At 44.6% G+C, this 22,887-nt stretch overlaps 1 protein-coding gene across 1 annotated transcript; it reads right to left on the reverse strand.

Moving 5' to 3' along the window:
• Positions 1 to 945: 945 nt before the first annotated feature.
• slc1a9 (solute carrier family 1 member 9) lies at positions 946 to 20,303 on the reverse strand. The gene is made up of 11 exons (XM_041061839.1): positions 20,184 to 20,303; positions 12,180 to 12,338; positions 11,046 to 11,198; positions 10,697 to 10,950; positions 8,870 to 8,975; positions 8,575 to 8,701; positions 6,842 to 7,075; positions 5,849 to 6,043; positions 3,873 to 4,007; positions 3,270 to 3,708; positions 946 to 2,738 (listed from the first exon to the last, which is right to left on the reverse strand). The coding sequence occupies exons 2-11, from the start codon at positions 12,331 to 12,333 to the stop codon at positions 2,550 to 2,552; spliced, it is 1,986 nt and encodes a 661-aa protein (XP_040917773.1). The 5' UTR covers positions 12,334 to 12,338; positions 20,184 to 20,303; the 3' UTR covers positions 946 to 2,549.
• Between the last annotated feature and the right edge of the window lie 2,584 nt (positions 20,304 to 22,887).

Genomic DNA, 22,887 nt, shown 5'->3' on the forward strand with positions numbered 1-22,887 from the left:
AGTTTAGCTACATTTCAGGGAACGAAATACCAAACAACTGACGTGATTACTCGCAAAGACGTCTGTGTTGAGCTGAAGTAAAGAAAATGGACAGCAGATGAAGCTCCTCATACCCCCCCACCCCACCCCACCCTTACCCACCTTACAAACACACACACTCACACACACACACACACACACACAGTTCTCTCAATAATGGCTGCAGTGATTAAATTCCTGACCCCCGTTGGCTCAGATGGTGTGATATCCCCATGTCATGTGTTGGAGGGACAGCTCTCTCTCTCTCTCTCTCTCTCATGCTACAGGACAGATTAGTGCCTCGTTCCACAGACACCACCACCAGCCACAACGTCCACTCAATCAACACAAATCTGAATTTCCCACATTTTCAGAGATACTTCAACACAATGTCAGATTTGACCTGCTGCATTTCACCTCTTCCCTCCACCTCACCTCACTCGGCTCTCCTCTCTGACGTGCAGGGAACCATAGCTAACGTCAGTCCGGCCTGCAATTACCCACAGTGCCCTTATGCTGTCTGGGAAGAATGAAAAGGATTGAGGTCTTTCTGGCCATCTGCCACCCTCCGATTCTTCTGCCATCCCTCACTCTCTCCTGCCTCGTCCATCTCTAACTCTTCTTTGAGAGGATTAAGTGTGTTGGTATCTCTGTGTGTCTTTGTCTCATCAGTGTGCAAGCGCAGCCTCGTGTGCAGTGAGTGCATTTTCATTTCTGTGTCTGTTGCATCTTTACCATACAGTAATATCTTTTGTCCTGTAAACCAAACACTGACGCGTGTCCAACCCTTCCGACTGAAAATCCCTCCACAGATCGCACAAGTTACTTAAAGAGCAGAGAAGACACCGAAGAATCATTAGAAGTTACTTTAAATAAATCTCTAAGATTTTATTCAATACAATATACACACAACCTGGACCCGTGAATCTGAGTTAAGACTTAAGGATGTAGGGAGGCTTTTGATGAATTTAAATTTAAAATGAAAGGCAGTTCAGTGGGACAGTTTGGGACAGAGACTGATGGAGTTATTTTACAGCCATGAAGAACTCCAAATGATAAATGAGAGCAAAATTAAATTAGTAAATTTAAACATACAACAAAAGTAAAACAGCATCTTTCCTATTACGCATCATTTCAGACACCAAACCACAACGAGATAATACAAACCATAGATAATATAGACAATATTAACATCAACAGAGACGTGCTGTCAGGGAAAATGAGGTGATGTGCAAGAAGAGCACCGAGGACGCAAGAAGGTGGAGAATTATAAAAATAACGTCTGCTGGTTGTGTTTTTCATTTACATGAACCTGTTGTTCTCTTGAGGTGATTTAAAGGAATAGTTGGACATTTTGGGAAAATACGTTTGCCGGCTTTCTTGCCTCCGACTCTCGGGTCTGTACGTTAATATGAAGCTACATCCAGCATCTGCTTACCTTAGCTTAGCATAAAGACTGGAAACGGGGGTGAAAGAGCTAGCCTGGATCTATACCCCTGAAGCTCACACATTAACCCGATTATTATCTCATTTGTTTAATGTTGAAATTTGGTTTTATGCAGGTTTTTTTTGCTGGATTATTTCTGGGTTGGGGACAAGTTGCCAGGCCAGCAGTGGGTGCTACAGGAAGTCACTGCTCCCAGCCCAGAAACAGTCCTGCACACAGTGTTAATTCTGTCAGTGAAAACAAACATGACCAAAAATATTCACTGACGACATATTTTTCATAAGATTAAACTAAATCTAATTAGAAAGTAACCTTTAAAAACAAGAACTAAGACGAACAGTGTTTCATTGTTCATCAAAGAAAAAAACTTTAATGCGTCACTGAAAACATCTTTTGTTAAGTTTATTTAGCTATGTGACCTACTACCTGTTGTCAGGCTGTTTCCCCATTTCCAGTTTTTGTGCTAAGCTGTCTCAACTTTTCACCTACCTCTCTGCAAGTAAGCAAGTAAACATAGCTCCCAAAACACTGAATGATTCCTTTAAGTTGAATAATTTTCACTTCCTGCCAAAAAACTAAAAGTAACTAAGCAAAGGAGCAGCTAATAACCTGTGGTTGTGCGTTAAAAAGCTGGTAAAAAACACCAACATACGTTTCTCATCAAGAGCAGACTCACAATTCTCTGGTGTCAGTTCAGGCATACGGGAGCATTTTAAGTTTGGTCATAAAATGATAAATCGACACAGTAATGGATTTATAAAAAGGAAATGAGATGAGTAAACGAGGGAAACAACTCTCCATTTAAGCTCTCTGTTGCAGCAAACCAAAGAGCAGAAACCTCTGGGCCGGTTTTCAGGGCTATCAGCAGCAGCTTGTTGCCACTGCAACATTTTAATATCTATGGATATTATGCTCAAAGTAAACTTATTGATCGGCCCTGTCGATCAAGATCATCAGCTCAAAATAGATACGAGGAGTAGCGTGGACCTCCACTGGAGTCTTGCTAGAAAAGCACTAAAGTGGGGAGACCTGTCGTAAAATGGAAACAAATCGATGGGGAAGCTTTTTTCGTGGTAAAATCCAATCATGGCAGGTCGCCCGGCGGGATGGCGTGCCTCCGATCATAAGCAGTGTCATCACTCTCCTCACCGTCGCTGACTTCACCCAAAACCCTCTCTCTCTCCTCCTCCTCCTCGGTTTCACTCTCTCGCCTCAGTCGCTCCCGCTCCCGATCCCTCTCTCTCTCTCTGTAGCAGCGAGGCAGTGTGGGAATCTGAGAGCGCAAAGAGACACACATGAGAGCAGGTGGAGCGTGTGGCCTTTACTGACCGACTGAAAAACTGCAATCCCACAAACGCACACGTGCTGAATGCTGAAGGAATCCACCGGGATTTGGAAAGAAAGTCATTTTACCTGAAAACATACAAGGTCACAGAGACCTAAATCATCCATAGATCACTGACTCTGGTGCCTCATGCTAACACTTAAATACTTACCATGTTATAGCACAGAATGCTAATCTATCTATCTATCTATATATATATCTATCTATCATCCAAATAAACAAATCAATCTTTGACAAACTGCTCTCATGACGTCTACTATTACTTAACATACTCTATCTGCAGTAAGACTGTCCTAAGGAGACATGGATGGTTTAGGTGTCCGCTGTATGTTTTCATTACTTAACAGTTAAGCTGACCGTTGAACCAATCTGCAAAACTCTTCAAAGCAAATTTGAAGTAGCACTGTGTGACAGGGGAACATGTAGTCTGAAGTAGAAGAAGCAGTGGTGGGTACATGCCTGGTTATCGTGGCTGGGCAGAGCGCAGTAGCCCGGCTCCGTCCTGCGGAGGAGGCGTGGTGAGTGAGTACGGAAAGGCCGGGGAGAATGGGAGCAGACGGAGCGCGGAGAGGGAGAACGGATGGAGTGAGGCGATGGAGATCGGATAGAGCGGGACGGTGAGTAAGTGATGGAGTGGGACTGGGAGAGGACGTGGCCATGGTTGTTTTGTTTCGGTGGGCGAGGGGAGCGGGGCGGCAGCTCGGGCGGTTTGAGAGGATCGACCAGGTCCATCTCTGTGAGGATCGGAGGCGGAGGGATGAAATCGAGCTCCTCCACCGGCGGGAGCATTTGCAATTCTGCGGCGTCAAGTTCGGCGAGCTCCACCTTGGACAAGTGGTCCACGATCCCGGCACCGAATGAGTCGCCCACCACATTGATGGAGGTACGCATTCTGTCACTGAGCGGACAAACAGTATCAGTGTCAGGGGAATGACGAGAGCCACCAAGAGCTGAATAACACCAATATTTTCACAATCTCTCTCACAAACATTAAACCGAAAAAGCTGCTGAGACCATCATCCATTACTCGCATGCCCTCCACCAATCAGACACCTGACTCACAGCAGCCAGTCGACGGCAATGAGCAGACTGATGTCCTGGGTGGGCAAGCCGACAGCCGTCAGGATGAGCAGCATGGTCACCAGTCCAGCACTGGGAATACTGGCAGCTCCAACACTGGCCAGTGTGGCGGTCATGCTGCAGAGAGCAGAGACAAGAAAAGCATAACCATCTCTGAGGCTAGGACCTGGAAAACTGTGTGCCACTGGCATGTGTTTCACAGTCTTTACACACTCAGCCACCCTGAGAGAAGTAAAGCCAACAAAGTACTGTAAAGTTTTGTGTACCTCATCCTGAAGTTGTGCGTCTGAGAAACAGTTTCAGTTCTTGGAAAACAAAGCGAGAACATGCCTGATAAAAAAGTTTAACCACTGTTGAACAATTATAAAAGGGTTTGCTCTATTGAATCCAGGCTTTTCAAGAAACAGCGTCATGTGTGCGCAGCCAAAATGAACAGTCCCGTTTCACAGCACGCTGACAAACACAGAAAAGGCTTTTCAGGCGCAAAAAGAATTCATTTATTCCACGAGAAAGAGAAGACAGAGAAAAAAAGAAGAGAAAAAAAAAGGGAAAGTTTTGGTCAAAGGATCATTGTCAGCATAACTTAGAGACCATGGTGTTATCAGACTGTGGCAACACCAGAAAAGCCAGAGGTGAAACCACATTTAATAATGGGAATCACTGATTCACTGGGTTGAACAGCCAATCAGAGACCTCACAGAGCGCCCTCGCTGCTGATTCAGCACGCTTAGTCGGCTGAATGGCCGCCAGTAAACCCAATAAACTCGGTATGTAAGAGCCCTAAAAGGTACTGGATGCCACTTGGCTTTATAATAAAAGGGTGTGAATGAGAGTGCATGTAACATTTAGTGTAGGGCCACTTTAATGTTTTAGTAGATATTTCACTGTTCTAATTCACAAGTCTCTGAGATATTAAAGATAATTTCCTTCAACTAAATGAGGACAACACAGAGATCCGACTCTTTGGCCCACACACATCATACCGCTGCTACTGCCCAGAACCTCAGTCACCTTGCTGCCTCCATCAGACCACATGCTGGGAGCCTGAGAGTTGACTCCTGATCACAGAACTTCTCACCTCTCACAGCACCAGCAGACTTTTCCCTGCAGCAGCTCTGAAGCAGCCTGCTAAAGCCCCTTATTTTTATCTGATTCCTTGTGATTTAAACTGTTTAAACCTGTTTCTATTTTAATCTTCTGTTCTATCCACAACATCAGACATGTACCTATATCTCTTTATGCTTGTATGTGAACATCTACACAGTATGTCTGTCTTTGTGAAGCACTTTGGTACGAAGCTGTTTCAAATGAAATAAACCCTGAAACAAAGACACCTGCAGGTAACTTGCAGAAGGTGAGTTGAGATGTGACTGCAGGACAGTTTGGACACAGCGTTAAACCGTGATATTTGCTAATTGATGATCTCAGAGCTCTTCATTACATCTCAATAATTTCTGGCGGCACTAAATATCGCCCCACCGTGACTGCGAGATTTAGTGGGACATATAAGAGATTTACACACCACATGTGGATCTTATTTTAGAACAATTTCACCACAGATGAGACAATAGTCACACAGAACTTTTGAAAATTAGATTTTGGAATTTGGTGGTAAACAGCCATTGACGAAAGCTTCAGCTTCAAAGGGCTGAGAATCATCTGTAACCCGCGGCCACAACAAGCAGAGTCCGATCCAAGTGGACTGGTTTCAATCAGACTTAAATGTTTTTCTGAAAACCTCAGAAACAAATATCTCATTACTTCTTTACTGTAGAGTTTTAAACTGTAAATGGATTGCATTTATAAAGCACTTTTCTGGTCTTATCGACTGCTCACAGCGCTTTACACTACAAGTCATATTCACCCATTCACACTCACTCATGACATCGCTGGTGCCTTAATGTCCCTGCTCCTGCCCATGTTTCACAACAATGGAGGCCATCCGCCATGTGCTTTACCTGACAGTGACAATCTGTCCGCCGTCCAGGGAGATGTCATTCATCTGGGCAATAAAGATGGCTGCCACGGCCTCATACAGCGCAGTGCCGTCCATGTTGATGGTGGCACCAATGGGCAGCACGAAGCGGGTCACGCGTTTATCGATCTTCAGATTCTCCTCCAGGCAGCGGAAGGTGACGGGTAACGTCCCTGCACTGAGAACAGAAGGCCCCACAAGATGACGAGTTAGAGGAAAAAAATAAAGGTGCCGACGTACAAAGAACAGGAGCAAAGAGTCTGCTGGAGGACATAAAATAGGTAGACAGGTGGTGAAAGACTAAAGTGCAGAGGTGAGGAGGGAGGTGAAGGGGTAATGTTCGGGGAGGGGGGAAAAAAAAACCCTAACCCTAAGCAGCAGAAATCTGAGTCGGCTGACAGCCTCCGCCTAACAGCTGGTGTAGGCCACTGTTGCAATCCTCCAACATGTGAATTAAAGGAATTTGATTCCCGGCCCTGCTAAGCCCGGGTCATAATATAATTAGAGAAAACGTTGATAGGATTACCCATATTCACTAAAGCCTCAGTAATGTGCCAAAATGACAGTTGGTTTCAGCAGCAACGCAGAATCACGGGCTGGCCGAGCCAAGCCAGAGCCAGGCAGGATACGGCGGGGGCCAGTTTGGCTGGTGACAGCTAATCCAAAGGCTCAGACACTTACAACGCAGGATCTGTCTGACATGGACTCTGTCTGTGATAGCCTGCGCTTACACACATTTGGCTCCGCTGTCCTGATTTGTCAGTGCGGTTGTGTAAATATAGAATTTGCCTTTAGCCCTTTCAGATTTAACCCAAATGGCTGAAAGTGAGGAGCAGGCTACACCGATCAATCATAAGAACTACAGCAGCTGCTCGAGGAATAGATGCTGTAAAAGAAACATGTGACACATGTGTTAACACATGCCCAAACAGAAAGCTTGCACACGCACACACACACTCCTTCCAGGCTGTTATACCTGCTAGCAGTGCCCAAAGCAGTGATCCAAGCCTGGAAAATTCCCGAGTAGAAAGCAAAGGGGCTTTTCCTGGTGATAGCGAAGAATATGGCGGGTAGGATCAAGCCGCCGTGGATCACCAGGCCCACAATAACGGTCACCATGTACATGCCGAGCTGCCTGGCCACCGTTTCCAGGTCTCCGATGGCGGCAATCTTCCCCGCGATCAGAGAGGCGATGCCAACAGGAGAGTACCTGAGCACAGAGCGAGAGAGAAACATCAGAGCTGAACTATAGTTTTACTTTTTACTGTTCTCCATTATCTCTTAATGCCCTATATTTTTTAACTCTTTATAGATCTAACTGCTAAATCTGTACAAGTGTAATTATATGTATATATTCTCATATCTTCTACATTTTCTTTATCACTGCCATGGATATGATGTTTTCACCACTGCTGATTAATTACTGCAGAACTCTTACAGTTCACTTAGATGCTGAAAAGTAAACAAATGTCTTTTTAGAGCTGTGACTGTATTCATCAACTAAAATCTTTTTTTCACAAACAAACAGAAGAAAATAAAAACAGTTTGCATTCTCACTCATGTTAGCGTGAAATGTTCGGCCAACACCTAATCAATCTTCATTCATTGTCAAAGGAGCCCTGTTCTCGACTGGAGGACACGACACATTCTTGGATCTCTGGTTTCCAGAGCAGTTGTTCATGGACGCAGACCGCTGTGGGACATGTGAATTAAAGCGGTGTTCCCCCTTTAAGCTCCTCCTGGTCCGAGTCAAAGCAGGTCTCATCATGACAGCGGCCTGCTATCTCAGGTCAGCTGCATGATAAACCCTGAGGCTGGCATTCACTGACAGTTGTTTGGTGGAGTCTGCAGCTTATATGATCTGATGGATGTGTTCCTTGTATGATACGTGTTTTTGTATACACTGGACTCTGTGTTTGGCGAGCACCACAGGCCCGTGAGTAATCTGTTTATACTGAGTGAGTGATACGAACAAGGACACAATTCCTTTGGTGTCCAGCTGCACATGTAGATGGCCTAGGAGAGCTGCAAGACAAGCATCCTGCTGTTTTTCTTCCAACCGCCTACCCGCTCCCCCCTTCCCTTCCCGTCCCCCGCTCTGAGTGCCACTACACTCTCGCTCTCTGCGCGGCTAGCTGGGGTCCTGCGAAGCCTCAAGGCGTGCACCCGCTTTCTGAAGGCATGCTCTCACACGCATCTTTCCACGTCCCACTGTCCCTCCTGCCCGCATCGGCTTTCTGCTCTGCTGCCAAGTGGCTCCTCTGCCGTTGGTGGATCCATTACATTTTGGAGATCTTCCACCCCGCCTCCCCTGGGAACCAACAACATTGTTCCGGGCCCTGGCTTCTGCTACTCCCCAGCATACCACAGACTTCAGCATGTCCCAGGGAAACCCTCTCTCTCTCTCTCTTTCCATCTGTCCGTGTCCTTCACGAACACACTTTCCCCTTCTTCCTCTTCCTCTCTCTCCTTTTTAGTCTTCGCTCTCCGACACTGTTGCTTGTTCCCACAATTTGTCTCATGTACACAGTCTTCACCTTATCCATCACTGTCACTGACCTCCTTGTGTGGTATCTCCAGAATGTTGAAGCAATGCAGCCGTTGGCCAACATGAGCAAAAACAGAGACACATGTTGTGCATGCTTGCAAACAAACAGACGCACACAAACACACGCACACAAATGCGCACAGGGGCAACAAGACACTGACCACATGATCATGGAGACCATGGTCATGATGATTTCATTGAGGATGTTGAAGAAGTCGCACATGATCTTCCCCCGCTCGCCCATCCTGCCCATGCAGATCCCAAAGGTGATGAAGAAGCCAATCAAGCCTTGAGGACGACACAGAGCGGCGTGTGAGTGGAAACCGCAGCAACATGCGATGGAGCAAAACAGTTTGCAGAACAGAAAGAGAAAGAAAGAAATTTCAAATCAAGCACAATGAAATGACCGCACAACACAAAGCAAACACTGGAGTGCCAGCTCTGTCATGAACTCACCGAGGACGTTCATGCCCCATTTATATTCCAGTTTCTTTCTGTTCACTACAATGGGCTCAGTTTGGTTTGGTGCTGCAACCGGCACCTTTTTCAGCACCGTCTGAACCTGGAAGGAGGACAGAATCGTTCAGACTGTAACTGTGCTGATGTTGTTCCACAGCAAAGCCACGATTTTGTAACTTGTATTGTGTGTGAGCGAACAAAAGCTTGGCAGCAGCACAATACACTCAGATTTGTGTTTAAAGAAGAAGCTAAACAGAGAACAAGAGATTCTCACATAAACACAACAAAGAGAAAGAAAAGTAAGACAAGAAGGCAGAAAGGTTGAAAAGGGAAGGACGACTCCCGCCTGCAAAAGCAATTTTGCCTTTTATGACTTAAATGAATCCCTGATGAGTGCAAACAAAAGAAGCAGTAAAACAGAGACGAGGACAGAAAAGACAGAAGAGAAGAAAGGCCTAAAGAAAAAGAGACAGAAACAGAGAATCCCTCGGGGAGAGGAGAAGAGAGAGAGCAGGAGTCTGTAAGCTCGTGCTCAGCGGTGCTCGCTGTTCACCAGCAGATGCAGCACTGTGGTAAATAAGGATGTGGCGTTACAGATGTAAAGAGATTAGGAGTAGCAGAAGGGCTGATCCTCGCCCAGTCAAACACAGACAACTACTTCTAATCATTCAGACATAAACGCACGAGAGAGAGAGAGAGAGAGAGAGAGAGAGAAAGAGAGGAGGGGAAAAAACAGGATTTGTCTGATTCCAAACATTCCCTTAGGGTTGTGAAGAATCTGCCAATTATTTATTAAATTAATAAATCGTGGTTTGGTATATAAAACATCCAAAGTGATGACAACACATCAGCTCATCTGAGTCTAAAGTGATTTCTTCAAGTTGCCTGTTTTGTTGGTCCAACAGTAAAAAAACACATATTTAATTTACAATGGCATGAAATGAAGATTGCAAACACACCAGCAGCTAATGAACTTATAACACTATTAACTGATCATTGTTTCAGCAGAACAATAAATGCATTTAAAACATTTCTTCAGCAGTGTCTTGAATTCTAGTTTTACATCAGAATAAAAAAAAAATCTTTTTCCACCTGTTTCCAGACCTTCTGCTAAGCTAAGCTAACTAGTTGATGGTGGCAGCTAAATGTTAATCATACAGACATGAGATGAGAGAGCTACTGATCTTCTCATCTATGTCCTAACAAAAAAAGCAAATACAAATATTTCCTAAAAATGTTGAACTATTTCTTTGAATATAACACTTGAGAGGTTAAACCTCCAGGACTATCCATAAACAGTAGGCAGCCTTGGCCTGTTGGTCCTTTGAGTCAAATCTTTACTCAGCCCTTAAACTAACACATGTAGAAAACATTGTGTATGAAGTTTGGAGGACAACTATCCTCTCCAGGGAATCGCCGGTCGTGAACAACTCCCTGCAGCTCCTTCATCCTGTCAAACCACTCACTAATACTTTGTACAGACATAATAATGACCTCAGCGATGGCCTTTTCAGGAGAACATGGAGGGAATTTTCTAATGTTTTATGCAACTTTAAAATCTTAGAATTTGGATAATAACCTTTGGCAAATGCTGACAAATCAATCTCAGCTCAAGGTCCATTTAGTCTTCTGTGAACCATTAACACGGAGGACAAACCAAGAAAAAAAATTCTGGTGAATATCCACTGTTTATTAAAAGATGAAGACGAGTATCGGCCAAACAACCTGTTTTTTCAACCCTTATTTCATGTTTGTATTTGATGGTGCCCCCATGCTGTGCACAAAACAAGAACCAAAATAATAAAAGCAGAGCCAGAGAGTTACCTGCTGGAAGCAGGCCTGCACCAGGTTCTCAGGGAAGAGGTTTCGGATCAGGTCGAGGAAGGCGTCCAGACTGCTGACCTCCTGGTTCTTTGGGGCTGTGTTTGCTGTTCCTCCCCTCAGTTTGGGGTTCCCCGGGTGGATCCCCAACACCAGGATGACCCCGAGGATGGCAGCAATTACAGTGGTGGACATATAATACACCATGGCTCTACTACCCATCCTGCCACTGGAGCGGGCGTCTAAACCAGCCAGCCCTGAAAGAAACAGACGGCCATTAGTGTCCACATTCTCCGATAATCAAAACGCCCTGTAAATGTCCACACAGTGGATATAAGTGGCTCCCCCACACCTGTGATGAGGCTGGAGATGATCAGAGGCAGGATGAGCATTTTCAGCATCCTCATGAGGATTTCTCCAGGGAAGGAAACCATGGTGAGCGCGGCGCTGTCCGTCACCTGCATGTACCGCAGCAGCATCCCAAACACTGCTCCCATAACAACACCTGAGGACGGGAGAGAGTCAGTTAGTCAGTGGATTTTTTGGAAACAGATACTGTTGATTTAAAGTTGTTTTTTTTCTTCAAGGAGGAATAAATTAATATATTTGGACTAAAATAACAATTATTGTCAATATTATTATATTATTACATTATTAAGTTTTGTTTTAGTACAGTAATAATTTTGCAAATTAGTTCCACTTTAGTTTCTCAGACCATTTAAAAAGTCAGGTCAGTCCCTTTTCCTCAAAGAGCTGCTCATTAGTCTGGCTTCAGCAGAGAGTTTTAGACTCCCATGATAGTACGAATGTTGTTTTAGACTCTTGAGAAGTCAAAAATCATGGATAAGCGCTACTGTACACTAATGTACTTGGTTACATTGGCACAATAAAGCAAAGGCAAACATAAGAAATATTTAAAACAGCTTTCAGAAACCATATGTTGACAGACTCCCAGTTTATAATTAATTGGTGGACCCTGGCCTACTTCTCTGGCCCCCAAAACTGTGTTGTTCTAGATCTGACGTGTAAGAGACCTCTGACTAATGAGAACCGTCTACTGTAATGTAAACGGGTTTAAATCGGGGTGTAAATCTGGGTGACAAATGACAGACAAAAATAACACACTTTGCAGGGCTTTTTTTTGACAAAGAACACAGCTATGCAGAAACATACCACAGTGTTTACAAAGGCAGACTAAAGACAACAACAAGCCTAAGATGTCTCGTGGGAAAATGATCGCAGAGTCTGTACATTTATGATTGTGCGTGTCAATATCTGCTGCGGCTACAAATCCGACCTCAAATTTAATTCAGTTGAATTAGTAAAGAATGTGGGGATTAAGGATGTTAAATGACATTAATCAAACTTGAAGTCGCTTCACTTCTATTCAAACTACAAACCATTTTAAAGTACATAAGCTGATAGAGGTTGCAGCAAAAACAGAACAATACCAGCACACATCCTGAGTTTCCCAGTCCATGCATACCCATAACAGTGAGTCCCAGCAGGAGGTTGTGGGTGTTGCGGCTGCAGTGGCCGGCATCTTTGTACGCAACCTCTGTGTTGTCATCTCGCTGGCTTTCTTCTTTCTCCTTCTCCTTGTTTGCGTTGGACTGGTTGGCTGTCGGCTGGTTTGTCATCCTGCCTGTGGGGACAGTGGGAGAAGTGGGCTTACTGCTGGGAGGACACGTGCTTCATCCTTCCCGCACAGCACTCAGGGTTGGCTGACGATTCACCCATAGATCTCTCACTGATTTGTCAAACGTGAAGATTGTTTATAGACCATCTTAACAAAACATTCTTCTCATTTAGCTAGTGAGGATTCTCATTGTTATCATTCTACTTGGCTGACTCTGTTCTTAAATGGGGACTGAGGACAGCCAGGGACACCTACCACTCGCTCACACAGCAAGAATGTCCTTCGAGTATTTAACTTAGGTTCCTAAGGGAAGTAAAGAAGCATGACTGCAGGCAACCCAAACACAGCAGGCAACAGCTAAACAGGACATGAAGAAACAACTCAAGAGATGTAATCTGTGCATCATCCTCTAAATGGAAAAAGGCAGAAACTGCCAGAAAATAAATACAACACAATATGGCGCTGCTGATAAAGGGGGAGATATCGTAGCTGAATGGGGTAAAGAATGAGTCAGCTAAGAGCCATGAGATGTGGCCCCTGGCTGTCGGACCACCTGTGACTGACCCGTCTGAGGGGTCTAGAAACAGGCTTGAGTGGAAGTTATTTTTACATCTATACTGGAAAAGTCCAGGAAAGAACAAGGCTGAAGCTGCAAATGGAGCCATGTCAATCTGTTCAATCTGAGTTCTCCAGGCGAGTTTGAGAGACAGGATGGGACTGACCTCTCATTCAGGAAGCACTGATTGTTTATATTCTTGTTTGACAGCTGCAGGTGAATAACATGTATACTTTACAAATTTGTGGGCTGCTGTAATTAGCACGCTAGCCACGCTCCTGCTCCTACAGTTTATGTTTACAACCCTACCCACGGCACTTCCTGTTCCTCTTTGCTTTTGGCCACACCACGAGTCTGCAGCTTAAGTACCTGCAGCCATGCTAGCACAGGTACAAGGCTGCATTTTCAGGTGCAGTGGAGCTTTGAGCTGAATGCTAACATGAGCGTGCTAACATGCTGACGACGACAATGCTAACAAGCTAATGTTTCGCAGGCGCAAGGTTTTATCATGTTTACTGTCTTTGTTTAGATGGTTAGTATTATGGGTGGTTAATCGGTCCAATTTCCTGATTCGATTACCAATCGATTATAGAGTTTCCATTTGACAACAGTAATCCAAAATACACCATAAAAAAAAAGTCCGCTGCTGAATTACTCAACTTCTCTTTTATTGAGAAACAAATCAAATCACCTTCAGTAATGTCTACCATAGCTGTAACTTCCAAATTAGTTTTTTTTAAACACTCGTTTTAGATGTAGTCTTTCACCGGGGCCAATTTTGTCATCACCTCGTGGAGAGTACGTTGATTCGGTGGAATGAGGCTTCAGGCGGTTGTCTTTAGCCCACGCAGCCTCCTCTGGATGGAAGCGCGACGTGTGAGCCCTCATCCATCCATCCGTTTTCTATACCGCTTGATCCGTCAGGGTCGTGGCGGAGCTGGAGCCTATCCCAGCTGACTACGGGCGAGAGACGGGGTACGGCCTGGACTGGTCGCCAGTCAATCGCAGGGCCGCCACGCAAAGACAGATAACCACACACACTCACCGCACACCTTAACCTAATGTGCATGTGTTTGGGACTGTGGGAGGAGGCCGGAGTAGCCGGAGCAAACCCACGCAGGCACAGGGAGAACATGCAGACTCCGCGCAGAGGAGCTCAGACCGGGGTTCGAACCTGCAGCCCTCACGTTGCTAGCATTTCCCCAGTACTTCAGCTTAGTGCGGCAAAGTTCGCAGACAACGTTCGTCCTGTCGACGTGTTTAGACCTCCCGCCATGAAAACCAAAATGCATCCACACGCTCGCTGTTAGCCCAGATGGAGCTGGATGGATTGGTTAGTTGTCGGTTAACGGTTTGTCTTCGTCCATTTCTCGCGCCTCTGGTCTCGCTAGCGTCCTCTACGCTCGCTCGCTGGTTCTGTTACAGGGTGTTTTGTTACGACTGTTACTCAACAGCTCCGCCTTGCGGTTAAATCCTGTATGACAGCCAGTAACTGGAGAGTCACTGCTGTGTATTACAATTAAAAAAAAAAAAAAAAGATCGCTGGAAATTTAATAATCGACTCATAATCGTCCATAATATAATCGCGAGTAATCAATAATAGAATTAACCCCTTGTTAGTATGCTAACATTGGCTAATGAGCAATGAACACAAAGTACAGCTGAGGCTGCTGGGAATTTTATTCGTTTTGGTCACAAACCAAAGACAAACTGAGACATGATCCTACTGAATTTCATGGCCATGTACCATGTTTTCATCCATCCAGTACCATTCAAATCACATTTAGTAGCATGAATAATCGGAGGCGACGCAGCTAAATATGGAAAAACTGAAAAACTTGACAATGCTTGTTCCTGTCATTACAGAAGTCCACATCCGTGGGAGTGTGTTTCACACTACTTGATCATTTTGAACTCTCACCCTAAACCCATAAACACCTGTCAACTGTTAATAATTATCACTCGCAATCAATTTTAGCTCCTGTGGGTCAACACAGGATTGTTATTGAAGCAATCAAATTTCCCGCCAAGGCAAAGTCATCACCTTCAACAAGAAAGAGTCAACGAGTAAGAATGTGTCCACCGTCCAATAACACTACACATTTCTACTCAACAGAGAGCCCACCGCCACCATCTCTAAACATTAATCGCATATAAACACACTGGAGAGCAGCACAGCCATGCCAAATCCTTGTCAGAAGTATGAATGTCACGTTTACAAACAGTCTGACTCGGTGAGACAATTGCAATCAGACATGATTATAATCCATCAGCTGAGCGGATGGCATTTTCGGCAGCGGTAGGGACACGGTCGCACACATTCACCAAAAAGTACAGTAGACACAGGGGAGCGTGAAAAATGTTACCTGCTGGTTTGTCTGCTGTCACGCTTTCACCTTCGCTCTCTCATCTCCTGCTCCCTCCGGCCATATCTCTACCCCTTGCCAGTCTCTGCAACAGTCGCCAGTCCAGGCACAAAGTCAGACTGATCTGAAACGTTATATTTTGGAGGCGGAGAACGCTCTGCCAAGTTTCAATTGCAGAGATATAATCCTCAGTGAAGAGTACAGAGGAGAGGAGGGGGAGGGGGTTCCGCTGTTATAGTCTTCACAAATCCTCTTTTCGATCCTTATGTCATTCTTAGCATGAACATTGTTTGGTAACATCAGTCGACCACGTGCACTTCAGTTATATACGAGTCAACGGAGGGAAATGAGAGTGAGAAAGACATTCTCACAATCTTGAAATTCACTCATGGACAGTGTGGTTAGGTTTCCAAGGATTTGGCCCTCGCCTCTATCCATTGATAAGGTTTGGCCCATCAACCACAATGGGCAGATAAAATCCTGTCAAAAACTGGTGGGTAAATTCAAAACTGACAGGTGATAAAGGAAGGATCCAGGCTGTTATGCTTAGTTTAAGAAGGTCATGAACTTTCCAAAATACATGAAGTAGTTTAAACCACTGTTACATGTGTTAGAGAATAATACAGAGAGAATAAAGACTGCCTGTCATCCTCTCTAGGAGTGAAAGCTGGATATTAAACCTTTGTTCCCTGAGCAGGTCAGATGGAGGCCCTGAAATAATGAAGCAACAGCATGTGTCCTGCGTGAAGGGCGGCGCTGAGGAGTATAAGCTGCAAGGACATACTCAAGGACCTGAAGCCGTTCTGCAAATCTGTCTTCTTTCCCCAGCAGGCAGATTATTTTCCTGCTCCAGGAAATGTCAGAGCTGCCTCCAGACGAAACGTAGCTGGCCTCTAGGAACCAGCTCTTACTGGGCCGTCCCCAGTGGCTCTGCTCAGCTGAGGAAAATAGAAACTATTTACAACCTTGTAGGGTTGAATCTGACTTCCAAGTTTCTCATGTCTTTCCTGAAAAGTACTCAACAAAGTACAAGAAACAGATGCTGCTCAGAACATCAGAGCCAGGAGTGGAACGACTGGTTGTAGACAGGCCTGTTGCGTCACATTACAGCTCAGCATCCCTAATAAAACGCAGCGATTCAAGTCAGCCGGTTCAGACTGTTTGGTCAGGCAGCTTACAATAAATCCCGCATTTCACAGCAACACGACACAGGTATTACCACACTGTCAGGTAGGCTGCAGACCAGGAGGCTTTCCCCTTTGAAGGCCAGTCTAGTCTTTGTGAGAGCTCTGGAAACACATGTTTGTGATGAGAGCAACTGAGAGAAAGCACAAGGATGAAGGTAGAAGGATTTCAAAGTGAGTCCAGCTCAGAGTGAAGAGATAAGGAACTAGGCTGCGCTGGAAGGGCAGCGAGTCTGCTGCTGTTTACATGCCCTTATGGGCCAAGTACAGCTGCAAGACAGAAAGTCTCCCACAGTGACTTTCAAAGTAATGGCAACTGGATAAACATGAGGGTCCTCAATGTAAATACACTTCTAGTCCATGAGATATGTGACGATGACCTATGCATTGCGTGATAACCATCCCAATCAGTCTCCACATGCGGTCATGTACTTACGACACATCTTCTTAATCGTCATGGTTTCCAGTAGGATGGGCCGCAACGACAGAATGAGTTAATCTCCCAGAAGAGCGGGCTCTGATTGCAGTAAATGGGGCCAAGCTGCTGCGAATAAAGGTGCACATGCCATCAGAGCAGGACACGGCAAAAGCACCTCAGAACTGATTTCAGTCTGGCTGTCACGGGCTCGTCAATGATAAACCCCCCCGCTCGTATCCACTTATGGTCGTCCACATTAATGATCCAACCAGGTCTCTAACCAATCACGGATGTTGATTCAGGAGATCAGACAGATGCATGTTGGCTGCTATAAGTCCCCCCTCCTGTCCAATCTGCCTGCCTCTGATCTTAACTTACATTACAGTAAGTTTTATCTGTGCTAAAAATCAACATGAGGATCCGAATGTGTTTTGATTATTTGCTGATGACGTCTGTCAGCCTGTCTGGATTTTCACAGGAGAAGATTTGCTGCTCGTCTTTGTCATATATGATTTTGAACTGAATATTTTTGGGTTTAAGATTCTCGCTTGAACAAAACATCAGAAACCTCCAGCGCTGCTGTGCACAACTAGCACTGTCATCATCATTCCACGTGAAATGAAACCACACTTTTGAGTCCTTCTTGTTACTGCTGCTGGTATTTTCTGTTACTGTTTGAATCAATGTCAGAAAACCATGCCAATCTGGAACTGTTCTCAAGTGGAACCGGTTCTAAATTCCAATCCCTGTTTTTTGATTTTATCTTGAGGTTAGAGGTTGTTCATGTTTACAGGTCGATGAAAAACTGCTCACTGAAGACATGAAGCAAATTTCCTTAATGTCTAGATTCCCTCTGAATCTATGTTTGTGTGGATTTTATAAATATATATTGTTGAGCAGGCATCCGCGTGTGTGGGTGTGTGTGCGTGTTTGTAATTGTGCGCTGTTGTATGTGTGTCTCAGAGGATTATTTCCAATGGTTGATTGTTTGGTGTTAGCTTTGCAAAGGGATCGAGATATAATCCCCACCCCGCCCCTCCATCCTCCACTCGTTCAACAGAGGGAGATGAGAATGGTCACTGCAGGACTACAACCCTGCACTACAACACACCACATGACATGCTGCTCTCAAAGCCACATCTGACAAGCATTTCATAAATAGGAAAATTCAATTGTGTAACTATCTTGGCCACAAGTCAATATCAGCCTGCAGCGTCATGAAATTCATGCACTTTACTATTTTGCATTAATAAGGAAGGCATGCACTGACACTGCCTACTATACCACTGCCAAATTTTAAATTAAAATATATGGGAAAGACTCTTGAACACTGTTCATCACTTGTACACTTCATCACTTTTTTTATTATGAAAATGAGAGCATAAATCTCATTCTAAGGATTTTTTATTGTTTTTAATGCTGACGCTAACGTCCGAGTATTTTTTCCAGATTGAATGTACTACTAAATCAAAACATGGAGAAAAGTAGAGAGAGAGCCAACAGTTTTCATTCTAGATTAAGCAGCTGATTCTTTTCATGATTGACAGATTAACGCTTTGATCTATAAATCCAATCAATGCCGTCTTAAAATGCTTTGTCCATCCAACTGTCCAAAACCTAAAGATACTTAGTTGATTATCATATTAACTGATTATCAAAATAGGACCTTATTTATTACTGCATGATTGCATCTGCATGAAGCAGCACCTCTCTCACCACACTGTTGAAACGCAGAGCGGCGCCTAATTCCCTGAACATATGAACTGCCATCAAACACATGTCTGCTTCATGGCTTTAACAGCAGGAGGGTTAAACAGTGTGTATTAACCCTTTCAGCGAAGGTCAGCGTCAATCAGATCTGGACACTCAGTGGTTGGATGTGACCACGCATGGGTCAGTACGCGTCTGCGCTCGGCGTGTTTTCACACCTCATGAGGTATTTGCTGCTGTGCTTTTAACTGACATCAGGAAAACAGATCACGTGCCTGACTTTTAGCATCACTACACTGGCTTCCAGTTTGTTTTTAAGGATTTAAATTTTATAGGTTACATTTAATCGTGTCCAGGCAAAACTCAGAGCTGTATTTAAAAATCGATGTGCAAGAAATAGAATTACACTCTCATACACATACAATCATATGCATACTATAAATTGTCAAAACATGGTAAAAATGCCCAATGTGACACCTTCAAATGTTATTTTGCCCAGAAATAAAAGTCCAAAACTCAAATTTGATATAAGACTGAGAAAAGCATCAAACACATTTAAAAAGTTTTAACCATAAAATTTGGGGCATTTTTGCTTATTGACTGAAACAATTATTAAATTATCAAAATATTTAATGTGCATCAACCGAATCGATTCAACAGCTAAAGGTTTCAAAATAAAAAGGATATTTGAACAAGAAAAAGAGGAAGATACAGCCAGAAACTTTCAGGAAAAAGATTTGTGTATTTGTGTGTGTGTGTGTGTGTGTGTGTGTGTGTGTACTGAGTGGACATGAAGTGTGAGCTTGAGCTTGTGTGTGTGGTGCGTAGGTTCCACATGTGTTTACGTGATTTGGTCTGCATCTGTGTGTGTGTTTGTGTTTGTATATTTGTGTATGTGTGTGTGTGTGTGTGTGTGTACACGTGTCCGGCGACCCCCCCCCCCCCCACCCCCGGACGATAATCTGAGTGTATTAATCTGTTGTTTGAACTCCTTAAGCACAGACTGTCTATCACATCTGCTCTCTTCACCCTTGTAAAGCTCTGCTATTTATAAACTCGGTCTTTCTCCTCTTTTTTTTTTTCCTTTTTGATCTGTTTCTCTATCGTTCCTCACTCCAGCAGGACTGAATTTCACACAGCTCATTCCCTCCGTACAGTAAATCCATCTTCTCATTTGGCCAACAGACGTCTTGGAAACTCCTTAAATCTCTCTGATCCCTCTCTCTGACAGCAGACAGCGTGCTAAAACAATGCTGATAACTGATAAGATATTACACATCCCACATGTTCAAACGGCAGATTCAAAAAGCGGAAATCACCCCTGCGGCTAACTTTGCAAAACCGGCATCATTAACCTGGCTGCTCATTCCAAATCACTGCAGACAAAAATAAAACAGGAGCCAAAAAAAATCTCTGCAGCACCAATACAGCAATTGATCTTTACCCAAGAGAGAAATAAATACACAATAAACCAATCATCACAAATGACTCGACACAATCAAACAAATCAAAATAACCCCGTCAAGGGTGACAAATGGTGCAGCATGGGTGAGGAGAGAATGAATGGGAGGAAGCTGAGGCGGGAAAAAATGACAACAAGGAGGCGACCGGGCTTACCTGCTGCGTGACGCTGTCTCCCATCCGACAAGAGCGAGGCATCGGGGGGGGGGAGAGCCACGGAGAGAGAGGAGGGACGTGGAGATGAAGAGGGGACGGGAGGCAAAGTCACAGTCTTTGCGTCATCTGAGAAAATTTGCAGATTAATACAACAGCTTGGTGCTCTGAGCCCCGCCACCCCATCTCACCCTCCTCCCCTCCCTCCCTTCTTTCTCCCTCATTCATTCACTTCCATCATAGGTCTCTATTTTAATGCCTGTTATTCGTGAGGGGAGGAGGAAACAGTGAGTGGTGACCGTCATGAAGAAGATAAAACAGACTTACTTAAATTATTTAAGGAGGTATTCTCTCATCAGGGAGGGAGTTCGGACATCAGCAGACATTGGTTTGTTTGGGGGGGGGGGGGGGGGTCATGAATACCCTCCCTTCCACAGGAGGGCGCTATGACCCTGCACTGAACACATAAATCTGTACAGTAGCTTACCTCTGAGGGATCCTTTGACAGATATCAATGTCAGTCAGGGAGGCCTCAAAGTGCACGGGGGGCCCGTGGGTGGAGCTGCTGCATGCTGCACATACAAGGGTGAAGCCTTTTCCATGAACCACGACACTTTATCAATACACAGAATCACTGTAGAAATAAAACTGATAGTTTCAGGTTTGTCATTCCAGAGACAGTGCTCTGTCATGACGGACGAGACTATAATTGAGCTTTATGGCAGGGCCACGATTGATTTATGAGCACAGCTTCTCAACTACCTAATATGACATTGTATAACAACGTGACTTTGCAGAAATGAATACGCACACATTCCCTGGTATGGTATGAAACTTTCCTTACTGGCATTGCCATGAGATACGTGCAAACTGGGACCGATTGATCATAACGTTACGGTAAACCGTCATATTGGTAACAAAAAGCCTAGAAAAGCACTTTATACACAAGCGCATGGTATTAGCTTTTTCTGTAAGTAAAACAAAATTCAGCACAGGGCTGATTTCTTGGTTGAACTTATAGACACATGTCACCGGTTGCAAAGTCTATTCTAATTTTAGATGCATAGGATACGGACATTGCATTCACAAAATATTTAGGTCAGTAAGACATTTGTTTACTTTCAGTCCCCCTAAATAGCATTTAACATTTGATAAATGGCTCAAAACACAAACTATATTGTAGATATCAGCAGATATAAGAACATATTTAATGTACAGAATTTGTCTGCATTTATAACTTCTCCTAGGAATAAATATTTTAGATTAGAACAGTTATGTTTGGCTTTGTTCACTGTTTACAGACCAGCTGCTACTTGTATGTGCACACCGGTGAGTTACAGTTGTTGAAAAAAACATTGATAAACACTTTTATCTGTTTATAACTACATTACAGTGTGTTACAAACTATTTTAAAAACATTTTTTAAACAGCTTATAAAGGCTAAATGGGGGGGGGGGTTAAATGTAAATTTAAGGAGTGCAGTTTATCATCCAGCACCAACACTAACAAACATGCACACATGCAAACAAGAATACAAACACACACCTACATGCACAGACCAGAGCCACACACACCGTCAGACAGACACACACACACAAAGTCCCACAGGAGTGACAGATGGAAAGGGGCAGGACGGGAACAGGGGTTTGTACAACTGGGCCGGTGCCTCCATTGTGCAGTAGGTGCGCTGTAAGTCTATCCTCTACTAATTGCCAGAGCAGTTCAAACACAAAGTCTGCCTCTGAAATCCAATCCTGTGGGGTGTTGTACAGTGAGTAAAGTTTACAACGTGTAACATTTTTCCCTTGGCAAGAAAAGGGACAAAACACGGCTTATGGAAGAGGAGGTGAGGGGACGTGTCGGAGTGGAGGGGGGGCACAGGGGTGGATGAGTCCAAAAATGTAAAGGAGCACAGGAAGGTGTGGATTTAGCCGGCGAGAAGGAAGACGTAACTGTAAACAGATCGTCCACTATTTAGGCTGCATGTCTAATCCGGGCGCATCCAGACTGCAGCGAATCTGCGGCAAGTGAATGAAAGTGTAGCCGCTGTAGGTGGACTGAGTCCTGTAACGAGACACTGAGGAGGGACAGATAAGGGGACGAGGAGGAGGAGTGATTGAGAGGTGATCTGGGGAGAGGGAGAGCGAGGTGCTGTAAGAGGAGAGGGATCGGCGGTGCAGGCGATGTAAACAAGACGAGCAGAGTGTGTGCATGCACTGAGGCGGCTGTGAGGCGGCGTCTGAATCCGTTTCATAAACTGACAATCAGCCAAATCCTACACGAACATCACACATAACACAAAATCTAAACACAGACGTGGAGCGGGGGCAGACTGCCAGGTAACGCAACGCCGCACAGCGCCAGTCTCGGTCTGCATTCTGCGCCCATTCCAACCTGTTTTTCATTAAGCATTAAACAGAATTACCTAACTAAGTCCTCCATTCGCCTAATGAGGGCTTTGCAGCTCAGATTCCCCCTCCCTCCCACACCGTTTTCCCGAAGGTGAACATTCCATACGCTAATTTCAGTTTCACGCAGGAAAGACTTGTAGGCGCATGTGTTGTTTGTTTGTCAAAGCAGCAGTGTGTCGGTACAGGCGTGTGTGTGTGTGTGTGCATACTTTCCTCAGTGTGCATGTGTGTTGTTTGTGTGTTTGCATGCGGTCTGGCTCCAGACGCTGTCACTCATCCTCTCTGACCTTTAGTAA

This window comes from Toxotes jaculatrix, chromosome 18 (genome assembly GCF_017976425.1).
Source record: "Toxotes jaculatrix isolate fToxJac2 chromosome 18, fToxJac2.pri, whole genome shotgun sequence".
Taxonomy (NCBI): domain Eukaryota; kingdom Metazoa; phylum Chordata; class Actinopteri; family Toxotidae; genus Toxotes; species Toxotes jaculatrix.